At 48.3% G+C, this 20,371-nt stretch overlaps 1 protein-coding gene across 1 annotated transcript in view; it reads left to right on the forward strand.

Annotated features, from left to right (window-relative positions):
- KIF15 (kinesin family member 15) overlaps nt 1–20,371 on the forward strand; it is a 438,779-nt gene that overhangs the window by 219,301 nt on the left and 199,107 nt on the right. The window contains exon 19 of the mRNA XM_063922408.1: nt 9,768–9,873. Within this exon, the coding sequence (XP_063778478.1) occupies nt 9,768–9,873 (106 nt within the window). The remainder of the gene's footprint in view (nt 1–9,767; nt 9,874–20,371) is intronic.

Below are 20,371 nucleotides of genomic sequence, written 5' to 3' on the forward strand. Positions count from 1 at the left end.
CAGATTTTTCAAATCGGGCTTACCAGCTTTGCTGACAGAAAGGGCTATCCTACAGGAAGCCATTCAAAAATTGGAAAAGGCAAATGTCATTGTCCCAGTTCCACCTCATCTGGAAAACAAGGGTTACTACTCAAACTTCTTTGTGGTACCGAAACCGGACGGTTCGGTCAGGCCAATATTGAACCTGAAATCTTTAAACACCTATTTGAGGGAATTCAAGTTCAAGATGCAGTCTCTGAGAGCGGTGATCTCAGGTCTGGAGGAGGGGGAATTTCTGGTATCCCTGGATATCAAGGATGCGTACCTCCACATTCCGATTTGGCCGCCTCACCAGGCTTATCTCAGATTTGCACTTTTGGACTGTCACTATCAGTTCCAGGCACTGCCATTTGGCCTATCCACAGCACTGAGGGTGTCCACCAAGGTAATGGCAGAGATGATGCTACTCCTACGCAAGCAGGGAGTGAACATAATTCCGTATCTGGACGATCTGCTGATAAAAGCATCTTCCAGGGAAAAGTTGTTGCAGAACATTGCTCTCACAACTCGACTACCCTGGGATCATGGATGGATCCTGAATCTTCCAAAGTCACATTTAGAGCAGATAAGGAGATTGTCTTTCCTAGGGATGATCCTCGACACGGAAGTTCAGAGGGTGTTTCTAACGGTGGAAAAAGCGTTGGTGATACAATCAATGTTTCGGGAAGTCTTGAAGCCTGCTCAGGTATCGGTTCATCAGTGCATTCGCCTTCTGGCGAAGATATTTGCCTCCTACGAGGCTCTACAGTACAGAAGATTTCATGCACGGTACTTCCAACTGGATCTCCTTGGCAATTGGTTGGAATCTTACCTGCACATGCACCAGATGATACGTCTGTCGCAGAAAGCCAGAATTTCTCTAACGTCCTAGTGGATGCTGGGGACTCCGCCAGGACCATGGGGAATAGCGGCTCCGCAGGAGACAGGGCACAAAAGCAAGCTTTTAGGATCACATGGTGTGTACTGGCTCCTCCCCCTATGACCCTCCTCCAAGCCTCAGTTAGGTTTTTGTGCCCGGCCGAGAAGGGTGCAATCTAGGTGGCTCTCTTAAAGAGTTACTTAGAAAAAGTTTTTAGGTTCTTTATTTTCAGTGAGTCCTGCTGGCAACAGGCTCACTGCATCGAGGGACTTAGGGGAGAGATTTTCAACTCACCTGCGTGCAGGATGGATTGGATTCTTAGGCTACTGGACATAGCTCCAGAGGGAGTCGGAACACAGGGCTCGCCCTGGGGTTCGTCCCGGAGCCGCGCCGCCGACCCCCCTTGCAGACGCTGAAGATGAAGAGGTCCGGAACCAGGCGGCAGAAGACTCTCAGTCTTCATCAGGTAGCGCACAGCACTGCAGCTGTGCGCCATTGTTGTCAGCACACTTCACACAGCGGTCACGGAGGGTGCAGGGCGCTGGGGGGGGGGCGCCCTGGGCAGCAATGTATAATACCTGTATGGCGAAAAATACATCACATATAGCCCTTGAGGCTATATGGATGTATTTAACCCCTGCCAGATATCTAAAACTCCGGAGAAGAAGCCCGCCGAAAAGGGGGCGGGGCCTATTCTCCTCAGCACACAGCGCCATTTTCCCTCACAGAAAAGCTGGTGGGAAGGCTCCCATGCTCTCCCCTGCACTGCACTACAGAAACAGGGTTAAAACAGAGAGGGGGGGCACTGATTTGGCGATATGTATATATATTAAAATGCTATAAGGGAGGAACACTTATATAAAGGTTGTCCCTGGATAATTATAGCGTTTTGGTGTGTGCTGGCAAACTCTCAATCTGTCTCCCCAAAGGGCTAGTGGGTCCTGTCCTCTATCAGAGCATTCCCTATGTGTGTGCTGTATGTCGGTACGTGTGTGTCGACATGTATGAGGAAAATATTGGTGAGGAGGCGGAGCAAATTGCCTGTAATGGTGATGTCACTCTCTAGGGAGTCGACACCGGAATGGATGGCTTATTTATGGAAATTACGTGACAATGTCAACACGCTGCAAGCCGGTTGACGACATGAGAGGGCCGGCGAACAAATTAGTATCTGTCCAGGCGTCTCAAACACCGTCAGGGGCTGTAAAATGCCCATTTACCTCAGTCGGTCGACACAGACCCAGACACGGACACTGATTTCAGTGTCGACGGTGAAGAAACAAACGTATTTTCTTTTAGGGCCACACGTTAAGGGCAATGAAGGAGGTGTTACATATTTCTGATACTCCAAGTACCACAAAAAAGGGTATTATGTGTGAGGTGAAAAAACTACCTGTAGTTTTTCCTGAATCAGATAAATTAAATGAAGTGTGTGATGATGCGTGGGTTTCCCCCGATAGAAAATTATTGGCGGTATACCTTTTCCCGCCAGAAGTTAAGGCGCGGTGAGAAACACCCCTCAGGGTGGATAAGGCGCTCACACGCTTATCAGAACAAGTGGCGGTACCATCTACGGATAGGGCCGTACTTAAGGAGCCAGCTGATAGGAGGCTGAAAAATATCCTAAAAAGTATACACACACATGCTGGTGTTATACTGCGACCAGCGATCGCCTCAGCCTGGATGTGCAGAGCTGAGGTGGCTTGGTCGGATTCCCTGACTAAAAATATTGATACCTTTGACAGGGACCGTATTTTATTGACTATAGAGCATTTAAAGGATGCATTTCTATATATGCGAGATGCGCAGAGGGATATTTGCACTCTGGCATCAAGAGTAAATGCGATGTCCATATCTGCAAGAAGATGTTTATGGACACGACAGTGGTCAGGTGATGCAGATTCCAAACGGCACAAAGATGTATTGCCGTATAAAGGGGAGGAGTTATTTGGGGTCGGTCCATGGGACCTGGTGGCCAGGGCAACTGCTGGAAAATCCACCGTTTTTTACCCTAAGTCACATCTCTGCAGAAAAAGACACCGTCTTTTCAGCCTCAGTCCTTTCGTCCCTATAAGAGTCATATCTGCCCAGGGATAGAGGAAAGGGAAGAAGACTGCAGCAGGCAGCCCATTCCCAGGAACAGAAGCCCTCCACCGCTTCTACCAAGTTCTCAGCATGACGCTGGGACCGTACAGGACCCCTGGATCCTACAAGTAGTATCCAAGGGGTACAGATTGGAATGTCGAGAGGTTTCCCCCCTCGCAGGTTCCTGTAGTCTGCTGTACCAATGTCTCCCTCCGACAGGGAGGCAGTATTGAAAACAATTCACAAGCTGTATTCCCAGCAGGTGATAATAAATTTACCCCTCCGACAACAAGGAAAGGGGTATTACTCCACACTATATGGTGGTACTGAAGGCTAGGTGAGACCTATTCTAAATCTGAAAAATTTGAACACTTACAAGGGTTCAAATCCAGATGGAGTCACTCAGAGCAGTGATAGCAAAGAACAAGGGGACTATATGGTGTCCCGGGACATCAGGGATGCTTACCTCCATGTCCCAAAATTTGCCTTTTCTCACCAAGGGTACCTCAGGTTCGTGGTACAGAACTGTCACTATCAGTTTCAAAACGATGCCGTTGGATTGTCCAAGGCACCCCGGGTCCTTACCAAGGTAATGACCGAAAGGAGGATTCGTCTTCAAAGAAAATGGACGACCTCCTGATAAGAACAAGGTCCAGAGAACAGTTGGAGGTCGGAGTAGCACTATCTCAAGTAGTTCTACAACAGCACGGGTGGATTCTAAATATTCCAAAACCGCAGTTGTTCCGACGACACGTCTGCTGGTCCTAGGGATGATTCTGGACACAGTCCAGGAAAAGGTGTTTCTCCCAGAGGAGAAAGCCAGGGAGTTATCCGAGCTAATCGGGATCCTCCTAAAACCAGGAAAAGTGTCAGTGCATCATTGCACAAGAGTCCTGGTAAAAATGGTGGCTTATTACGATGCGCTTCCATTCGGCAGATTTCACGCAAGGACTCTTCAGTGGGATCTGCTGGACAAATGGTCCGGATCGCATCTTCAGATGCATCAGCGGATAACCCTATATCCAAGGACAAGGGTGTCTCTCCTGTGGTGATTACAGAGTGCTCATCTTCTAGAGGGCCGCAGATTCGGCATTCAGGATTGGATGCTCGTGACCACGGAGGCCAGCCTGAGAGGCTGGGGAGCAGTCACACAAGGAGTGTGATCAAGTCTGGAGAATTCTCTCCACATAAATATACTGGAGCTAAGAGCAAATTTATAATGCTCTAAGCTTAGCAAGACCTCTGCTTCAAGGTCAGCCGGTATTGATCCAGTGGGATAACATCACGGCAGTCGCCCACGTAAACAGAAAGGGCGGCACAAGAAGCAGGAGGGCAGTGGCAAAACTGCAAGGATTTTTCGCTAGGCGGAAAATCATGTGATAGCACTGTCAGCAGTGTTCATTCCGGGAGTGGACGACTGGGAAGCAGACTTCCTCAGCAGGCACGACCTCCACCCGGGAGAGTGGGAACTTCATCGGGAAGTTTTCCGCATGATTGTGAACCGTTGGGAAAGACCAAAGGTGGACATGATGGCGTCCCGCCCGAACAAAAAAATGGGACAGGTATTGCGCCAGGTCACGAGACCTTCAGGCGATAGCTGTGGACGTCCTGGTAACACCGTGGGTGTAACAGTCGGTGTATGTGTTCCCTTCTCTGCTTCTCATAACCAAGGTATTGAGAATTATAAGACATAGAGGAGTAAGAACTATACTCGTGGCTCCGGATTGGCCAAGAGGGACTTGGTAACCGGAACTTCAAGAGATGCTCACAGAGGACTAATGGCCTCGGGAGCTAAGAAGGGATTTGCTTTCAGCAAGTACCATGTCTGTTCCAAGAGGAACCGTGGCATCGGCCTTTAAGAAAGGACCTGCTCCAGCAGGGACCTTGTCTGTTCCAAGACTTACCGCGACTGCGTTTGACGGCATGGCGGTTTGAACGCCGGATCCTAAGGGAAAAGGCATTCCGGAAGAGGTCATACCTACCCTGGTCAAAGCCAGGAAGGAGGTGACCGCACAACGTTATCACCACATGTGGTAAAAATATGTTGCGTGGGTGAGGCCAGGAGGGCCCCACGAAAAAAAAAATTCAACTAGGTCGATTTCTGCACTTCCTGCAAACAGGAGTGTCTATGAGCCTCAAATTGGGGTCCATTAAGGTTCAAGTTTCGGCCCTATAGATTTTCTTCCAGAAAGAATTGGCTTCAGTTCCTGAAGTCCAGACGTTTGTCAAGGGAGTATTGCATATACAGCCCTTGTGTGCCTCCAGTGGCACTGTGGGATCTCAACGTAGTGTTGGGATTCCTCAAATCATATTGGTTTGAACCACTCAAATCTGTGGATTTGAAATATCTCACATGGAAAGTGACCATGCTGTTGGCCCTGGCCTCGGCCAGGCGATTGTCAAAATTGGCGGCTTTGTCTTACAAAAGCCCATATTTGATTTTCCATTCGGACAGGGCAGAACTGCGGACTCGTCCCCAGTTTCTTCCTAAGGTGGTGTCAGCGTTTCACCTGAAACAACCTATTGTGGTGCCTGCGGCTACTAGTGACTTGGAGGACTCCAAGTTGCTAGACGTTGTCAGGGCCCTGAAAAAATATATATATATATATATATATATATATATATATATATATATATAATTCCAGGACGGCTGGAGTCAGAAAGTCTGACTTGCTGTTTATATTGTAGGCACCCAAAAAGCTGGGTGCTCCTGCTTCTAAGCAGACTATTGCTCGTTGGATTTGTAGTACAATTCAGCTTGCACATTCTGTGGCAGGCCTGCCACAGCCAAAATCTGTAAATGCCCATTCCATAAGGAAGGTGGGCTCATCTTGGGCGGCTGCCCGAGGGGTCTCGGCTTTACAACTTTGCCGAGCAGCTACTTGGTCAGGGGAAAACACGTTTGCTAAATTCTACAAATTTGATACCCTGGCTTAGGAGGACCTGGAGTTCTCTCATTCGGTGCTGCAGAGTCATCCGCACTCTCCCGCCCGTTTGGGAGCTTTGGTATAATCCCCATGGTCCTGACGGAGTCCCCAGCATCCACTAGGACGTTAGAGAAAATAAGATTTTACTTACCGATAAATCTATTTCTCATAGTCCGTAGTGGATGCTGGGCGCCCATCCCAAGTGCGGATTGTCTGCATTACTTGTACATAGTTATTGTTACAAAAAAATCGGGTTATTATTGTTGTGAGCCATCTTTTTTAGAGGCTACTTCATTGTTATCATACTGTTAACTGGGTTCAAATCACAAGTTGTACGGTGTGATTGGTGTGGCTGGTATGAGTCTTACCCGGGATTCAAGATCCTTCCTTATTGTGTACGCTCGTCCGGGGCACAGTACCTAACTGAGGCTTGGAGGAGGGTCATAGGGGGAGTAGCCAGTACACACCATGTGATCCTAAAAGCTTGCTTTTGTGCCCTGTCTCCTGCGGAGCCGCTATTCCCCATGGTCCTGACGGAGTCCCCAGCATCCACTACGGACTATGAGAAATAGATTTATCGGTAAGTAAAATCTTATTTTCACTCCTCTGGTGGTTGCAAACTTCTCACCCTCTCGAGGGCCGCAGGTTCGGTATTCAGAACTGGATCCTTCTAACCACGGATGCAAGTCTCCGAGGTTGGGGCGCGGTCACCCAAGGGGAAAACTTCCAAGGAAAGTGATCAAGTCTGGAATCCATCCTTCCGATAAACATTCTGGAACTAAGAGCCGTGTTACAACGGCCTTTGACAGGCGGCACATCTTCTACAAGATCAGGCCATTCAGGTGCAGTTGGACAAAGTAACGATGGTGGCCTACATAAACCGACAAGGCGGAACGAAGAGCAGAGCTGCAATGTCAGAGATAACAAAGATCCTCCTCTGGGCAGAAAGGCACGCAAGGGCGCGGTTGGCAATCTTTATTCCGGGAGTGGACAACTGGGAAGCTGTCTTCCTCAGCAGACACGATCCCCATCCAGGAGAGTGCGGCCTCCACCCCAAGGTGTTTGCAGAGGTGACAAGTCTTTGGGGCGTACATCAAATAGACATGATGGCCTCCCGCCTCAACAAGAAGCTTCGGAGGTACTGTTCCAGGTCGAGAGACCCACAGGCAGTGGCGGTGGACGCACTGGTGACTCCATGGTTCTTCCAGTCTGTGTATGTGTTCCCTCCACTTCCACTCATCCCAAGGATTCTCAAACTTATAAAAAGAACAAGAGTTCAGGCGATCCTCATTGCGCCGGGCTGGCCAAGAAGAGCTTGATACGCGGATATTCTGGAGTTACTGCTGAAAGATCCAAGGCCTCTTCCTCTTCGAGAGGACCTTCTGTAACAGAGCCATTCCTTTATCAAGACTTACCGCTGCTACGTTTGACGGCATGGAGGTTGAACGCCAGATCTTCGCTCGGAAAGGCATTACTAACATGGTTATTCCTACCCTGATCCAGGCCAGGAAAGGAGTAACGTCTAAACATTACCATCGCATTGGGAAAAAGTATGTGTCTTGGTATGAATCCAAGAAGTTTCCTATGGTGGAGTTTCAACTTGGGCGGTTTCTCCTCTTCCTGCAAGCAGGTGTGGATGTGGTCCTACGTTTCGGCTTCATAAAAGTCCACATTTCGGCCTTGTCCATTTTCTTCCAGAAACAATTGGCTTCCCTCCCTGAGGTTTAGACTTTCTTGAACGGGATCCTGCACATCCAACCTCCCTTCGTGCCTCCTACGGCATCTTGGGACCTTAACGTGGCATTGCAGTTCCTCCAGTCGGATTGTTTCAAGCCTTTACAGGAGGTTGAGATCAAGTTTCTCACTTGGAAGGCGGTCACAATGTTGGCATTAGCATCTGGTAGACGTGTGTCTGAATTGGGGGCTTTGTCCTACAAAAGCCCTTACTTAATTTTCCATGAAGATAGAGCTGAGCTTAGGACGCATCAGCAGTTTCTTCCAAATGTTGTGTCAGCTTTTCATATCAACCAACCTATTGTGGTGCCAGTGGCTAATGACTCCTCAATTACCTCAAAGTCCTTGGATGTTGTGAGGGCTTTGAAGATTTATGTGAAGAGAACTTCTCGTCACAGAAAGTAGGACTCTGTTTGTCTTTTATGATCCCAACAAGATTGGGTGTCCTGCTTGTAAGCAGACGATTTCTCGTTGGATCAGGTTTACTATCCAGCATGCTTATTCTATGGCAGGATTGCCGTGGCCAAAATCTGTTAAGGCCCACTCTACTTGTAAGGTGGGTTCTTCCTGGACAGCTGCCCGGGGTGTCGCAGCTTTACAACTTTGCTGAGCATCTACTTGGTCAGGGTCGAACATGTTTGCTAAGTTCTACAAGTTCGATACTTTGGCCTCTGAGGACCTTAAGTTTGGTCAATCAGTTCTGCAGGAGCCTTAGCGCTCTCCCTCCCGTACTGGGAGCTTTGGTATATCCCCATGGTAGTAATGTGGACCCCGGCATCCTCTAGGACGTAAGAGAAAATAGGATTTTAATGACCTACCGGTAAATCCTTTTCTCGTAGTCCGTAGGGGATGCTGGGCTCCCGCCCAGTGCTTCGTTTTCCTGCAGTAGTTACTTAGTTAAGTACTGCATTGTTACTTTGTTTAAGTACTGTTGTTCAGCTGTTGCTGATTTGTTCAAGCTGGTTTGCTTGGTTTGCCTTGTTATGTGTGAGCTGGTGTGAATCTCACCACTATCTGTGTATTTCCTTCTCTCGAAGTATGTCCGTCTCCTCAGGCACAGTTTCTAGACCAGCCGTGGCCAACCTGTGGCTCTTGAGCCGCATGCAGCTCTTTCTTTATTCAAATGTGGCTCCCAACACTCAGTCACCTGACCACAACAGATCCTGGAAACTGGTGCACTCCAACCAGACACACAGCAGCACTTCGGCGACTGAAAACTGAGGGAGCCAGATACTGGGCTGTAGTGACATATGAGGGTGGGCTGGAGTGACACGAGGGAGCTGGCTGGAGTGACACAGAAGGATCCTGGTAGGAGATACATAATGGGGGAGCTGACTGGAGTGACACAGGAGGGTGCTGGCTGGAGTGACACAGGAGGGTGCTGGCTGGAGTGACACAGGAGGGTGATGGCAGGAGTGACAAGGTAGAATCCTGGCAGGAGAGACACAATGGGGAGCTGGCTGGAGTGGCACGGGGAGAAGCTGAAGTGTATTATGTGAATATGGCTTTAAAATGTATTTTATGTTGATTCTGGCTTTAAAATGTATTTTATATCAGAGGTGTGGCCTAGTAGGCACAAGGTCACACCCCATTTTTGCACACGCGCCTTCGTCTTGATGTCTGCTCTTTGACGTACCTAACAAGATTTTTTTGAGCTCTTTGTCTCTGACTGGTTGGCCACCCCTGTTCTAGACTGAGTCTGGTAGGAGGGGCGTAGAGGGAAGAGCCAGCTCACACTATTAAACGCTTAAAGTGCCTATGGCTCCCAAGGGACCCGTCTATACCCCATGGTACTAATGTGGACCCCAGCATCCTCTACGGACTACAAGAAAAGGATTTACCGGTAGGTAATTAAAATCCTATTATTACCACTGTTGTCATCAGTGTAGCTTCTTATTTTTAGGGTGCTGTTTTTCTTCAGTTAAAATTTTGCTTTAAGTATTAAACTTTACATTTTTCATTCATTTTGTGTTATTTGGTATCTTAACATCAGTATTTCAAAGTCAAGAATATATTGTCATCTTCTAAAGCATATGGGCAAATCTAAATCCAGGGTGCTGCACAAAGCAGTGTTCTGTTTAGTCTTCTGGCAATGTTAACCATACATATTTATTTTCCAACAGCTTTTCTCTTCAGAAAGGACCAGCTGGAACATCAAGCATCAGGAGCTTCTTCAACAAATTAATATTTATGAAAAACAACAACAAGACTTTAAGATTAGGGAGGATGGTAAGATATTATATAGGCACCTATCAACTCTTGTCTCAGCACTGATCCTCGCTCTCTGCTTGCCAGAAACCACTGAGAATCCACTTTCTGCTGATACCAACTTGCCCTCCTGTCACCAAAAGTTTTAGAACAAATAAGGATGTAAAAGTTGATCTTGTTTAGTGTTTTTCTTCCCTACTTTTCAGACAAGTGATACACAGAGAGCAAACAAAGGCCATAACTACTGTATGAGGCAGATTTAGTTTTCAAGAAGGTATGGTGTTATGAACCTTGCTTTAGTGTCCTTTGTTGAGGGACAGTGCTCTTATACATCGTTATCTCCTCAAGCCTTAGTATTGTCCAGAATAAGTGAAGGACAATATTACGCACAAACTGCTTTCATTTTTCTCTAGCATCCATAAGGGATATTGGGGAGACTTGGTATGATGGGGTATAGATGGGGTCCAAAGGAGCCGGTGCACTTTAAAGTTCTTCACTGGGTGTGCTGGCTTCTCCCCTCTATGCTCCCTCCCACAGGCAGTTTAGAAAAAAGTGCCCTCAGGAGAGGATGCACATCTCTGCACCAGAGTTTTTTCTTCAATTTCATTTAAACTTTTATTATTTTCGGTATGCTGTTTGGGCAACAGCATACCTGCACCGTGGGAGTTAGGGGGGATGCGGTCACCGACCTTGCGAGGTGTCAGAGCCGCTTCCCCACTGCAGGACCACCGTCCTGAGAGGTTGTTTGATCAGCGGGGCATTGTGCCTTAGCTGTCGCATTCGCAGCACACCGCACACCCCTAACAAATGCCTGAAAGCGAGTACAAGCTGGGGGCCCGGGTGCGGCATACAGGACCCTCCTGGGGGGACCCGCTAGAGCACCCCGTGTAAACTGGCTAGCGGTGGCTTAAACTAGCACTTGTTTTTAAGCAAACTAGGAGACATTGCCAGTATAAAAATCTCTGTAGCTACTGCGCCATGTGGAGGGGCGGAGCTACCTCCGAGCGGGACCAGCAGCATTTTGGCGCCTTCCTCTGCTTAATGCAGGAGCAGCAAGCACACACAGCTCCTCTTGACTCACAAGACACGCTGTTAAACTGATACAGGTTGTAGCAAAGGGGGAGAGACGCTATTGTACAGAATCTGTGTCCTGTAAAGGACAGAAATCATTATTGTTTCACACTGATATAGTAAGCTGACAGCCTCACTGGGGGCTGTATAGCTGGGGTGTGCTAGTCTTCTGTCTCTGTGTCTCCCCTCCTTATAGTGAGGGCAGGCTTACTAAGTATTACTGTCTGTGTGTATGTCATTGTGATTACTGTGAACATGGGTAAACACAAACTATGCAGTGTATGCCACACCAGATTCTCTCATCACCTGATTTTGTTTCATGTGAACAATGCAGCCAGTCTGCACAGCTCAGTGAAGGGGCTGGGGGAGAGCGACAGAGCCATCCTGGTTAGGGGTTCTTAAGACTATGATGTCTGATATGTCCTCACAACTCATTGCTAATGTTCAGAAAACTCAGCTACTACAACAGGCTGTTGCAGACTTGGCTACTAGGGCAGATGTTACACAGCCCCCCCTCTCTAACTCAGGACCACAAAAGCGTGGTTTACCTGCCCTGCTCTCTGATTCAGATGAGGAAATACAGGAGTTTGGGGATGACTTGGATCCCGTTAGTGGGAATTCAGCTTCTGCTCATGGTATTGAACCCCTCATTCTGGCTATATGGGACGTGTTAAAGCTCCCTCTAGAGGGCGCTGCGTCACAGCAGTTGTTTTTCTTTACACAAAACAAGCCTAATATCACTTTCCCTGATTCTGCAGAGTTAGATGACCTATTTAAATTAGCATGGAAAAATCCAGACAAAAAATTACAAATGTCAAAAAGATTTTTGCACACTTTCTCATTTGCTCCTGAAGGTAGGAAATTCTGGGAAGAGCCCAAAAAGATAGAGACTACACTAAGGGGGGCATTCCGAGTTGATCGCACGCTTCTGATTTTCGCAGCGCAGCGATCAGGTAAATGGCAAAATTGCGTATGCACCACAATGCGCACGCGTCGTTGTATGGGTACAAACAGCATCGTTGCTGTGTAATGCTTCTATCAACGATTCCATTCGCACAGCCAATTGAAAGTAGATTGAAAGGAAGAGGGCGTTTATGGGTGTCAACTGACTTTTCTGGCAGTGTTTGAGAAAACGCAGGTGTGACCAGGCGTTTGCAGTGCGGGTATCTGACGTCAATTCCGGGACCTCCATCGCTGGAATCATCGCACAGGATAAGTAACTACAGGGCTGGTCTTGTTTTAACAAAATGTTTTTGTACCACTCTGCTGCACATGCAATAGCACACTTGCAAAGCGAAAATACGGTCCCCCGTGGGTGGCGACAATGCGTTTGCATGGCTGCTAAAAGTAGCTAGCGAGCGATCAACTCGGAATGAGGGCCTAAAGTCTATCTACACAGCAGCAGGTGTATCGCAAAGGCCGGTCATAGCGGGTTGCTGGATGACCCATGCCATTCATACATGGGCTACTCAGATTCAGGAGGGCCTCTCCGGGGATATGCCTCTGGTCACTACGGTGACTCTCCTGAAGCACGTTTCAGGACACTGCACATGTCCTGTGTGACTCACTGAAGGAAATGGGCAATATTAATGCTAGGACGTCTGCCGTGGCAGTGTTGACGCACAGGGCCTTGTGGTTGCGTCAGTGGATAGCGGACGCAGAATCCAAGCGCAGTGTGGAATCCATCCCCTTTCCTGGGGAATGGCTCTTTGGGGTTGAGTTGGAAATGTGGATTTCCAAAGTCACTACAGGGAAATCTAATTTTCTGTCCTGCGGGGCCCCAGAGGGCAGAAACTTAGATTTCCTAGCCGGCCAGCTAGGCGTTCCTACCCGGGGCCGTCTGTTCAGTCCTTTCGGTCTAACAGAATTCGATCTAGGGCCAGGGGTGCCTCCAATGCGACTAGAATTACCAGAAGTAAGACAAAAAGACCTGTAAACACCGGTTCTCAGGAACAGAGCACCAGTTCTGCTTCCACTAAGTCCTCAGCATGACTGTGCCCACCCACCCCGAGGGGATCTCGACTGCGTCACTTCAGCCGCATCTGGGACCTCATTTCTCAGGGCTACAAGCTGCAGTTTGACGGTGCTCCTCCCCAACGCTTTTTCAAATCAAGCTTACCAGCTTTGGAGGATACGCAAGTTACCGTTGCAACAGGCCATCCAAAAGTTGGTCCAGTCCCACGTCATTGTTCCAGTACCAATACCACAGCGAGGCAGGGGTGGTTACTCCAACCTGTTTGTGGTACCGAAGCAGGACGGGTCGGTAAGGCCCATTTCTCTATCGTCCTAAGTGGATGCTGGGGTTCCTGAAAGGACCCCCAGCATCCACTACGGACTCCGAGAAATAGAATTATCGGTAAGTAAATTCTTATTTTTAAATCTAAAGTCGTTGAACCATTACCTAAAGGTTTTCAAGTTCAATATGGAATCCTTGAGAGCTGTGATTGCAGGCTTAGAAGAACAGGAATTCACAGTTTCCTTGGATATCAAAGACGCCTACCTTCATATTCCTATTTGGCCACTTCATCAGGCTTATCTGAGGTTTGCCCTGCTGGCCGACCACTACCAGTTCCAAGCACTGCCCTTCGGCCTGTCCACAGCTCCGAGGGTATTCACAAAGGTAATGGCGGAGATGATGGCCCAGCTCCGGGTCTAGGAGGTCAATGTTGTCCCTTACCTGGACGATCTTCTGATAAAGCAAGATCCACCCAGCTTTTATTGCTCCATATCGACCGCACTATCCACCTTCTGTCACACCATGGGTTTATTCTCAATTTACAGCTCAGCGGCTCCTTTTCCTGGGATGTTACTGGATACTGTGGCCCAGAAGCTTTTCCTCCCGTAGGACAACGCAAGAACACTTCAGGAGATGCTTTAACCCAATTGTAAGAATTTCCATGCTATCAGCAGCAATCTTGTTTTCTCTGACGTCCTAAGTGGATGCTGGGACTCCGTAAGGACCATGGGGAATAGCGGCTCCGCAGGAGACTGGGCACAACTAAAGAAAGCTTTAGGACTACCTGGTGTGCACTGGCTCCTCCCACTATGACCCTCCTCCAGACCTCAGTTAGAATCTTGTGCCCGGCTGAGCTGGATGCACACTAGGGGCTCTCCTGAGCTCCTAGAAAGAAAGTATATTTAGGTTTTTTATTTTACAGTGAGATCTGCTGGCAACAGACTCACTGCAGCGAGGGACTAAGGGGAGAAGAAGCGAACCTACCTAACAGGTGGTAGTTTGGGCTTCTTAGGCTACTGGACACCATTAGCTCCAGAGGGATCGACCGCAGGACCCGACCTTGGTGTTCGTTCCCAAAGCCGCGCCACCGGCCCCCTTCAAGAGCCAGAAGCAAGAAGTGTTCCGGAAAATCGGCGGCAGAAGACTTCTGTCTTCAACAAGGTAGCGCACAGCACTGCAGCTGTGCGCCATTGCTCCTCATGCACACCTCACACTCCGGTCACTGATGGGTGCAGGGCGCTGGGGGGGGCGTCCTGAGGGCAATATGATACACCTTGGCTGGCAAATCATCACAATATATAGTCCCAGGGCTATATATGTGATAAATTACCCCTGCCAGAATCCATAAAAAAGCGGGAGAAAAGTCAGCCGAAAAAGGGGCGGGGCTATCTCCCTCAGCACACTGGCGCCATTTTTTCTTCACAGTGCAGCTGGAAGACAGCTCCCCAGGCTCTCCCCTGTAGTTTTCAGGCTCAAAGGGTTAAAAAGAGGGGGGGGCACTAAATTTAGGCGCAATATATGTATACAAGCAGCTATTGGGGGAAAAATCACTCAGTTATAGTGTTAATCCCTGCATTATATAGCGCTCTGGTGTGTGCTGGCATACTCTCTCTCTGTCTCCCCAAAGGACTTTGTGGGGTCCTGTCCTCAGTCAGAGCATTCCCTGTGTGTGTGCGGTGTGTCGGTACGGCTGTGTCGACATGTTGGATGAGGAAGGTTACGTGGAGGCGGAGCAGAGGCCGATAAATGGGATGTCGCCCCCTGTGGGGCCGACACCAGAGTGGATGGATAGGTGGAAGGTATTAACGACAATGTCAACTCCTTACATAAAAGGCTCGATGACGTAACAGCTGTGGGACAGCCGGCTTCTCAGCCCGCGCCTGCCCAGGCGTCTCAAAGGCCATCAGGGGCTCAAAAAAAACGCCCGTTACCTCAGATGGCAGACACAGATGTCGACACGGAGTCGACGAGGTTGAGATATATACACAATCCACTAGGAACATCCGTTACATGATCTCGGCAATAAAAAAATGTGTTACACATTTCTGACATGAACCCAAGTACCACATAAAAGGGGTTTTATTTTTGGGGAGAAAAAGCAGCCAGTGTTTTTGTTCCCCCATCAGATGAGTGAATGAAGTGTGTAAAGAAGCGTGGGTTCCCCCGATAAGAAACTGGTAATTTCTAAAAAGTTACTGATGGCGTACCCTTTCCCGCCAGAGGATAGGTCACGTTGGGAGATATCCCCTAGGGTGGATAAGGCGCTCACACGTTTGTCAAAAAAGGTGGCACCTTGAAGGAGCCTGCTGATAAAAAGCAGGAGGCTATCCTGAAGTCTGTATATACACACTCAGGTTCTATACTGAGACCTGCAATTGCCTCAGCATAAATAGTGCTGCTGCAGCGTGGTCTGATACCCTGTCAGATAATATTAATACCCTAGACAGGGATAATATTTTGCTAACATAGAGCATATTAAAGACGTCGTCTTATATATGAAGGATGCACAGAGGGATATTTGCCGGCTGGCATCCAGAATTAATGCAATGTCCATTCTGCCAGGAGGGTATTAGAAACCCGGCAGTGGACAGGTGTTGCTGCCTTTAAAAGGCACATGGAGATTCTGCCTTGTAAGGGTGAGGAATTGTTTGGGGATGGTCTCTGGGACCTCGTATCCATAGCAACATCTGGGGAAAAAAATTTTTACCTCAGGTTTCCTCATATTTTCAGGTACAGTCATTTCGGCTTCAGAAAAGCAAGCGGGTCAAAGGCGCTTCCTTTCTGCACAGAGACAAGGGAAGAAGGAAAAAGCTGCACCAGACAGCCAGTTCCCAGGATCAAAAATCTTCCCCCGCTTCCTCTGAGTCCACCGCATGACGCTGGGGCTCCACAGATGGATACAGGTGCGGTGGGGGCGCGTCTCGGGAACTTCAGGGACCAGTGGGCTTGCACACAGGTGGATCCCTAGGTTCTGCAAGTAGTATCACAGGGATACAGGCTGGAGTTCGAGGCGACTCCCCCTCGCCGTTACCTCACATCAGCCTTGCCTGCTGCCCTCGGAGAAAGGTAGTACTGGCGGCAATTCACAAGCTGTACTTCCAGCAGGTGAAATCAAGGTACCCCTCCTTCAACAAGGCCGGGGTTACTATTCCAAAATGTTGTGATACCGAAACCAGACGGTTCGGTGAGACTCATTCTAAAATTGAAATCCTTGAACACTTATATACGAAGAAGAAAATGGAATCGCTCAGGGCGATTATTGCAAGCCTGGAGAATTTCATGGTATCACTGGACATCAAGGATGCTTACCTGCATGTCCCTATTTACCCTCTTCACCAGGAGTACCTCAAAATTGTGGTACAGGATTGTCATTACCAATTCCAGACGTTGCCGTTGGTCGGTACCCGGCACCGAGGGTATTTACCAAGGTAATGGCCGAAATAATTATCCCGTACTTGGACGATCTCCTTATAAAGGCGAGGTCCAGGGAGCAGTTGTTCGTCGGAGTAGCACTATCTCGGGAAGTGCTACAACAGCACAGCTGGATTCTGAATATTCCAAAGTCGCAGCTGGTTCCTACGACGCGTCTACTGTTCCTGGGTATGGTTCTGGACACAGAACAGGATAAAAAGGGTTTTTCCCGGAGGAGAAGTCCAAGGAGTTGTCGTCTCTAGACAGAGACCTCCTAATACAAATACAGGTGTCGGTGCATCAATGCACGCGAGCCCTGGGAAAGATGGTAGCTTCTTACGAAGAAATTCCATTCGCCAGGTCCCATGCAAGGATCTTCCAGTGGGATCTGTTGGACAAGTGGTCCGGGTCGCATCTTCAGATGCATCGGCGGATAACCCTGTCTCCAAGGGCCAGGGTGTCGCTGTTGTGGTGGCTGCAGAGTGCTCATCTTCTAGGGGGCCGCAGATTCGGCATACAGGACTGGGTCCTGGTGACCACGGATGCCAGCCTTCGAGGCTGGGGGGCAGTCACACAGGGAAGAAACTTCCAAGGCTATGGAAAAGTCAGGAGACTTCCCTACACATAAATATTCTGGAACTAAGGGCCATTTACAATGCCCTAAGTCAGGCTAGACCCCTGCTTCAACACCGGCCGGTGCTGATCCAGTCAGACAACATCACGGCGGTCGCTCATGTAAACCGACAGGGCGGCACAAGAAGCAGGATGGCGATGGCAGAAGCCACAAGGATTCTCCGATGGGCGGAAAATCATGTGTTAGCACTGTCAGCAGTGTTCATTCCCGGAGTGGACAACTGAGAAGCAGACTTTCTCAGAAGACACGACCTCCACCCGGGAGAGTGGGGACTTCATCCAGAAGTCTTCCAAATGATTGTACACCGTTGGGAAAGGCCACAGGTGGACATGATGGCGTCCCGCCTCAACAAAAAGCTACAAAGATATTGCGCCAGGTCAAGGGACCCTCAGGCGATAGCTGTGGATGCTCTGGTAACACCGTGGGTGTACCAGTCGGTGTATATGTTTCCCTTCTCTGCCTCTCTTACCCAGGGTAATGAGAATAATAAGAAGGAGAGGAGTAAGAACTATACTCATTGTTCCGGGTTGGCCAAGAAGAGCTTGGTACCCAGAACTCTAAGAAATGTTCTCAGAGGACCCAAGGCCTCTGCCGCTCAGACAGGACCTGCTGCAGGAGGGGGCCTGTCTTATCCAAGACGTACCGCGGCTGCGTTTGACGGCATGGCGGTTGAACGCCGGATCCTGAAGGAAAAGGGCATTCCGGAGGAAGTTATCCCTACGCTATTTAAAGCTAGGAAAGAAGTGAACGCAAACCATTATCACCGCATATGGCGGAAATATATTGCGTGCTGTGAGGCCAGGAAGGCCCCAAAGGAGGAATTTCAGCTAGGTCGATTTCTGCACTTCCTACAGTCAGAGGTGACTATGGGCCTAAAATTGGGTTCCATTAAGGTCCAGATTTCGGCTCTATCGATTTTCTTCCAAAATAGAACTGGCTTCACTGCCTGAAGTTCAGACTTTTGTTAAGGGAGTGCTGCATAGTCAGCCCCCGTTTGTGCCTCCAGTGGCACCGTGGGATCTCAACGTGGTGTTGGATTTCCTGAAGTCGCATTGGGTTGAGCCACTTAAATCCGTGGAGCTACAATACCTCACGTGGAAAGTGGTCATGCTGTGGGCCTTGGCGTCGGCCAGGCGTGTATCAGAATTGGCGGCTTTGTCATACAAAAGCCCTTATCTGTATTTTATATGGATAAGGCGGAATTGAGGACTCGGTCCCAATTCTTTCCTAAGGTGGTATCAGTTTTTCATGTGAACCAACCTATTGTGGTGCCTGCGGCTACTTGGGACTTGGAGGATTCCAAGTTACTGGACGTAGTCGGGCCCTGAAAAGTATGTTTCCAGGACGGCTGGAGTCAGGAAAACTGACTCGCTATTTATCCTGTATGCACCCAACAAGCTGGGTGCTCCGGCTTCTAAGCAGACTATTGCTCGCTGGATCTGTAGCACGATTCAACTTGCACATTCTGCGGCTGGACTGCCGCACCCTAAATCTGTAAAAGCCCATTCCACGAGGAAAGTGGGCTCTTCTTGGGCGGCTGCCCGAGGGGTCTCGGCTTTACAACTTTGCCGAGCTGTTACTTGGTCGGGTTCAAACATTTTTGCAAGAGTCTACAAGTTTGATACCCTGGCTGAGGAGGACCTAGAGTTTGCTCATTCGGTGCTGCAGAGTCATCCGCACTCTCCCGCCCGTTTGGGAGCTTTGGTATAATCCCCATGGTCCTTACGGAGTCCCAGCATCCACTTAGGACGTCAGAGAAAATAAGATTTTACTCACCGGTAAATCTATTTCTCGTAGTCCGTAGTGGATGCTGGGCGCCCATCCCAAGTGCGGATTATCTGCAATACTTGTTTATAGTTATTGCCTAACTAAAGGGTTATTGTTGAGCCATCTGTTGAGAGGCTCAGTTATATTTCATACTGTTAACTGGGTATAGTATCACGAGTTATACGGTGTGGCTGGTATGAGTCTTACCCGGTATTCAAAATCCTTCCTTATTGTGTCAGCTCTTCCGGGCACAGTATCCTAACTGAGGTCTGGAGGAGGGTCATAGTGGGAGGAGCCAGTGCACACCAGGTAGTCCTAAAGCTTTCTTTAGTTGTGCCCAGTCTCCTGCGGAGCCGCTATTCCCCATGGTCCTTACGGAGTCCCAGCATCCACTACGGACTACGAGAAATAGATTTACCGGTGAGTAAAATCTTATTTTAATACAGCTGAGGCTCTTTGGCTCTATGGCAACATTGTCATTATATGAGAACTTACAAACTCCAGATAAGGCTGTGAGAGAGCTATCCAGCCGGGAGGGAGATCGTTTAACTGCTTGTATCTTCATAGATCTTGCATGCTACCATACAACAGTAAGTAATTCAACTTTGACAGTAACATTATATAAGAGGACATGGACTGTTGTATGCTATAAGCAATACACTGTGTACAAATCGCTTGATTACTAACAAAGCAGCTGCATGTGCATGAATGATTATAACTAATATGCTTGATTCATCTGGACACTAATCAAAGCCTGTGAAAAACGCATACTAAACGTATTGCTTTCATTACTAATACATGCTTGGATAATTGGATAATCTAAGGACAATTTACTTTAGCAAAATAAGGCAATACATTTTTTTTGATATGAGATACGTCTAACCAATTGCTTATAGCCATTGAGAGGTTTTTTTTTTTCCCCCTAAAGGTGTTGATTATCATATGGTTTTACCACATATTTTTAAATCTTGTGCGTTAAAATTTAAAAAAAAAATTTTTTTGTTATGCTGGCCGGCATTTGTATTGTAATGTAGATGTGTATTATTAATCTTAAAAAATAAATATCCACACCAGATTAAATAAGCGCATTCTCTATATTTTTATTTTGTTTTACTTCAGAAGATGGTCCGCATGGTGCTCCGACCTGCTCGAGTATCCATCCATATCTGCATAAGATTGTTGGGGAAGATGGTCGCCTCATACGAGGCGATCCAATATGGGAGGTTCCATGGCAGAACATTTCAATTGGATCTCCTAAGCAAGTGGTCCGGATCACATCTACAGTTGCATTGGATGATACGACTGTCACCTCAGGCCAGGATTTCCCTCCTGTGGTGGCTGCAGTCCTCTAATCTCCTGGAAGGCCGGAGTTTAGGGATTCAAGATTGGATCCTCCTCAC

This window comes from Pseudophryne corroboree, chromosome 5, assembly GCF_028390025.1.
Source record: "Pseudophryne corroboree isolate aPseCor3 chromosome 5, aPseCor3.hap2, whole genome shotgun sequence".
NCBI classification, from domain to species: Eukaryota; Metazoa; Chordata; class Amphibia; order Anura; family Myobatrachidae; genus Pseudophryne; species Pseudophryne corroboree.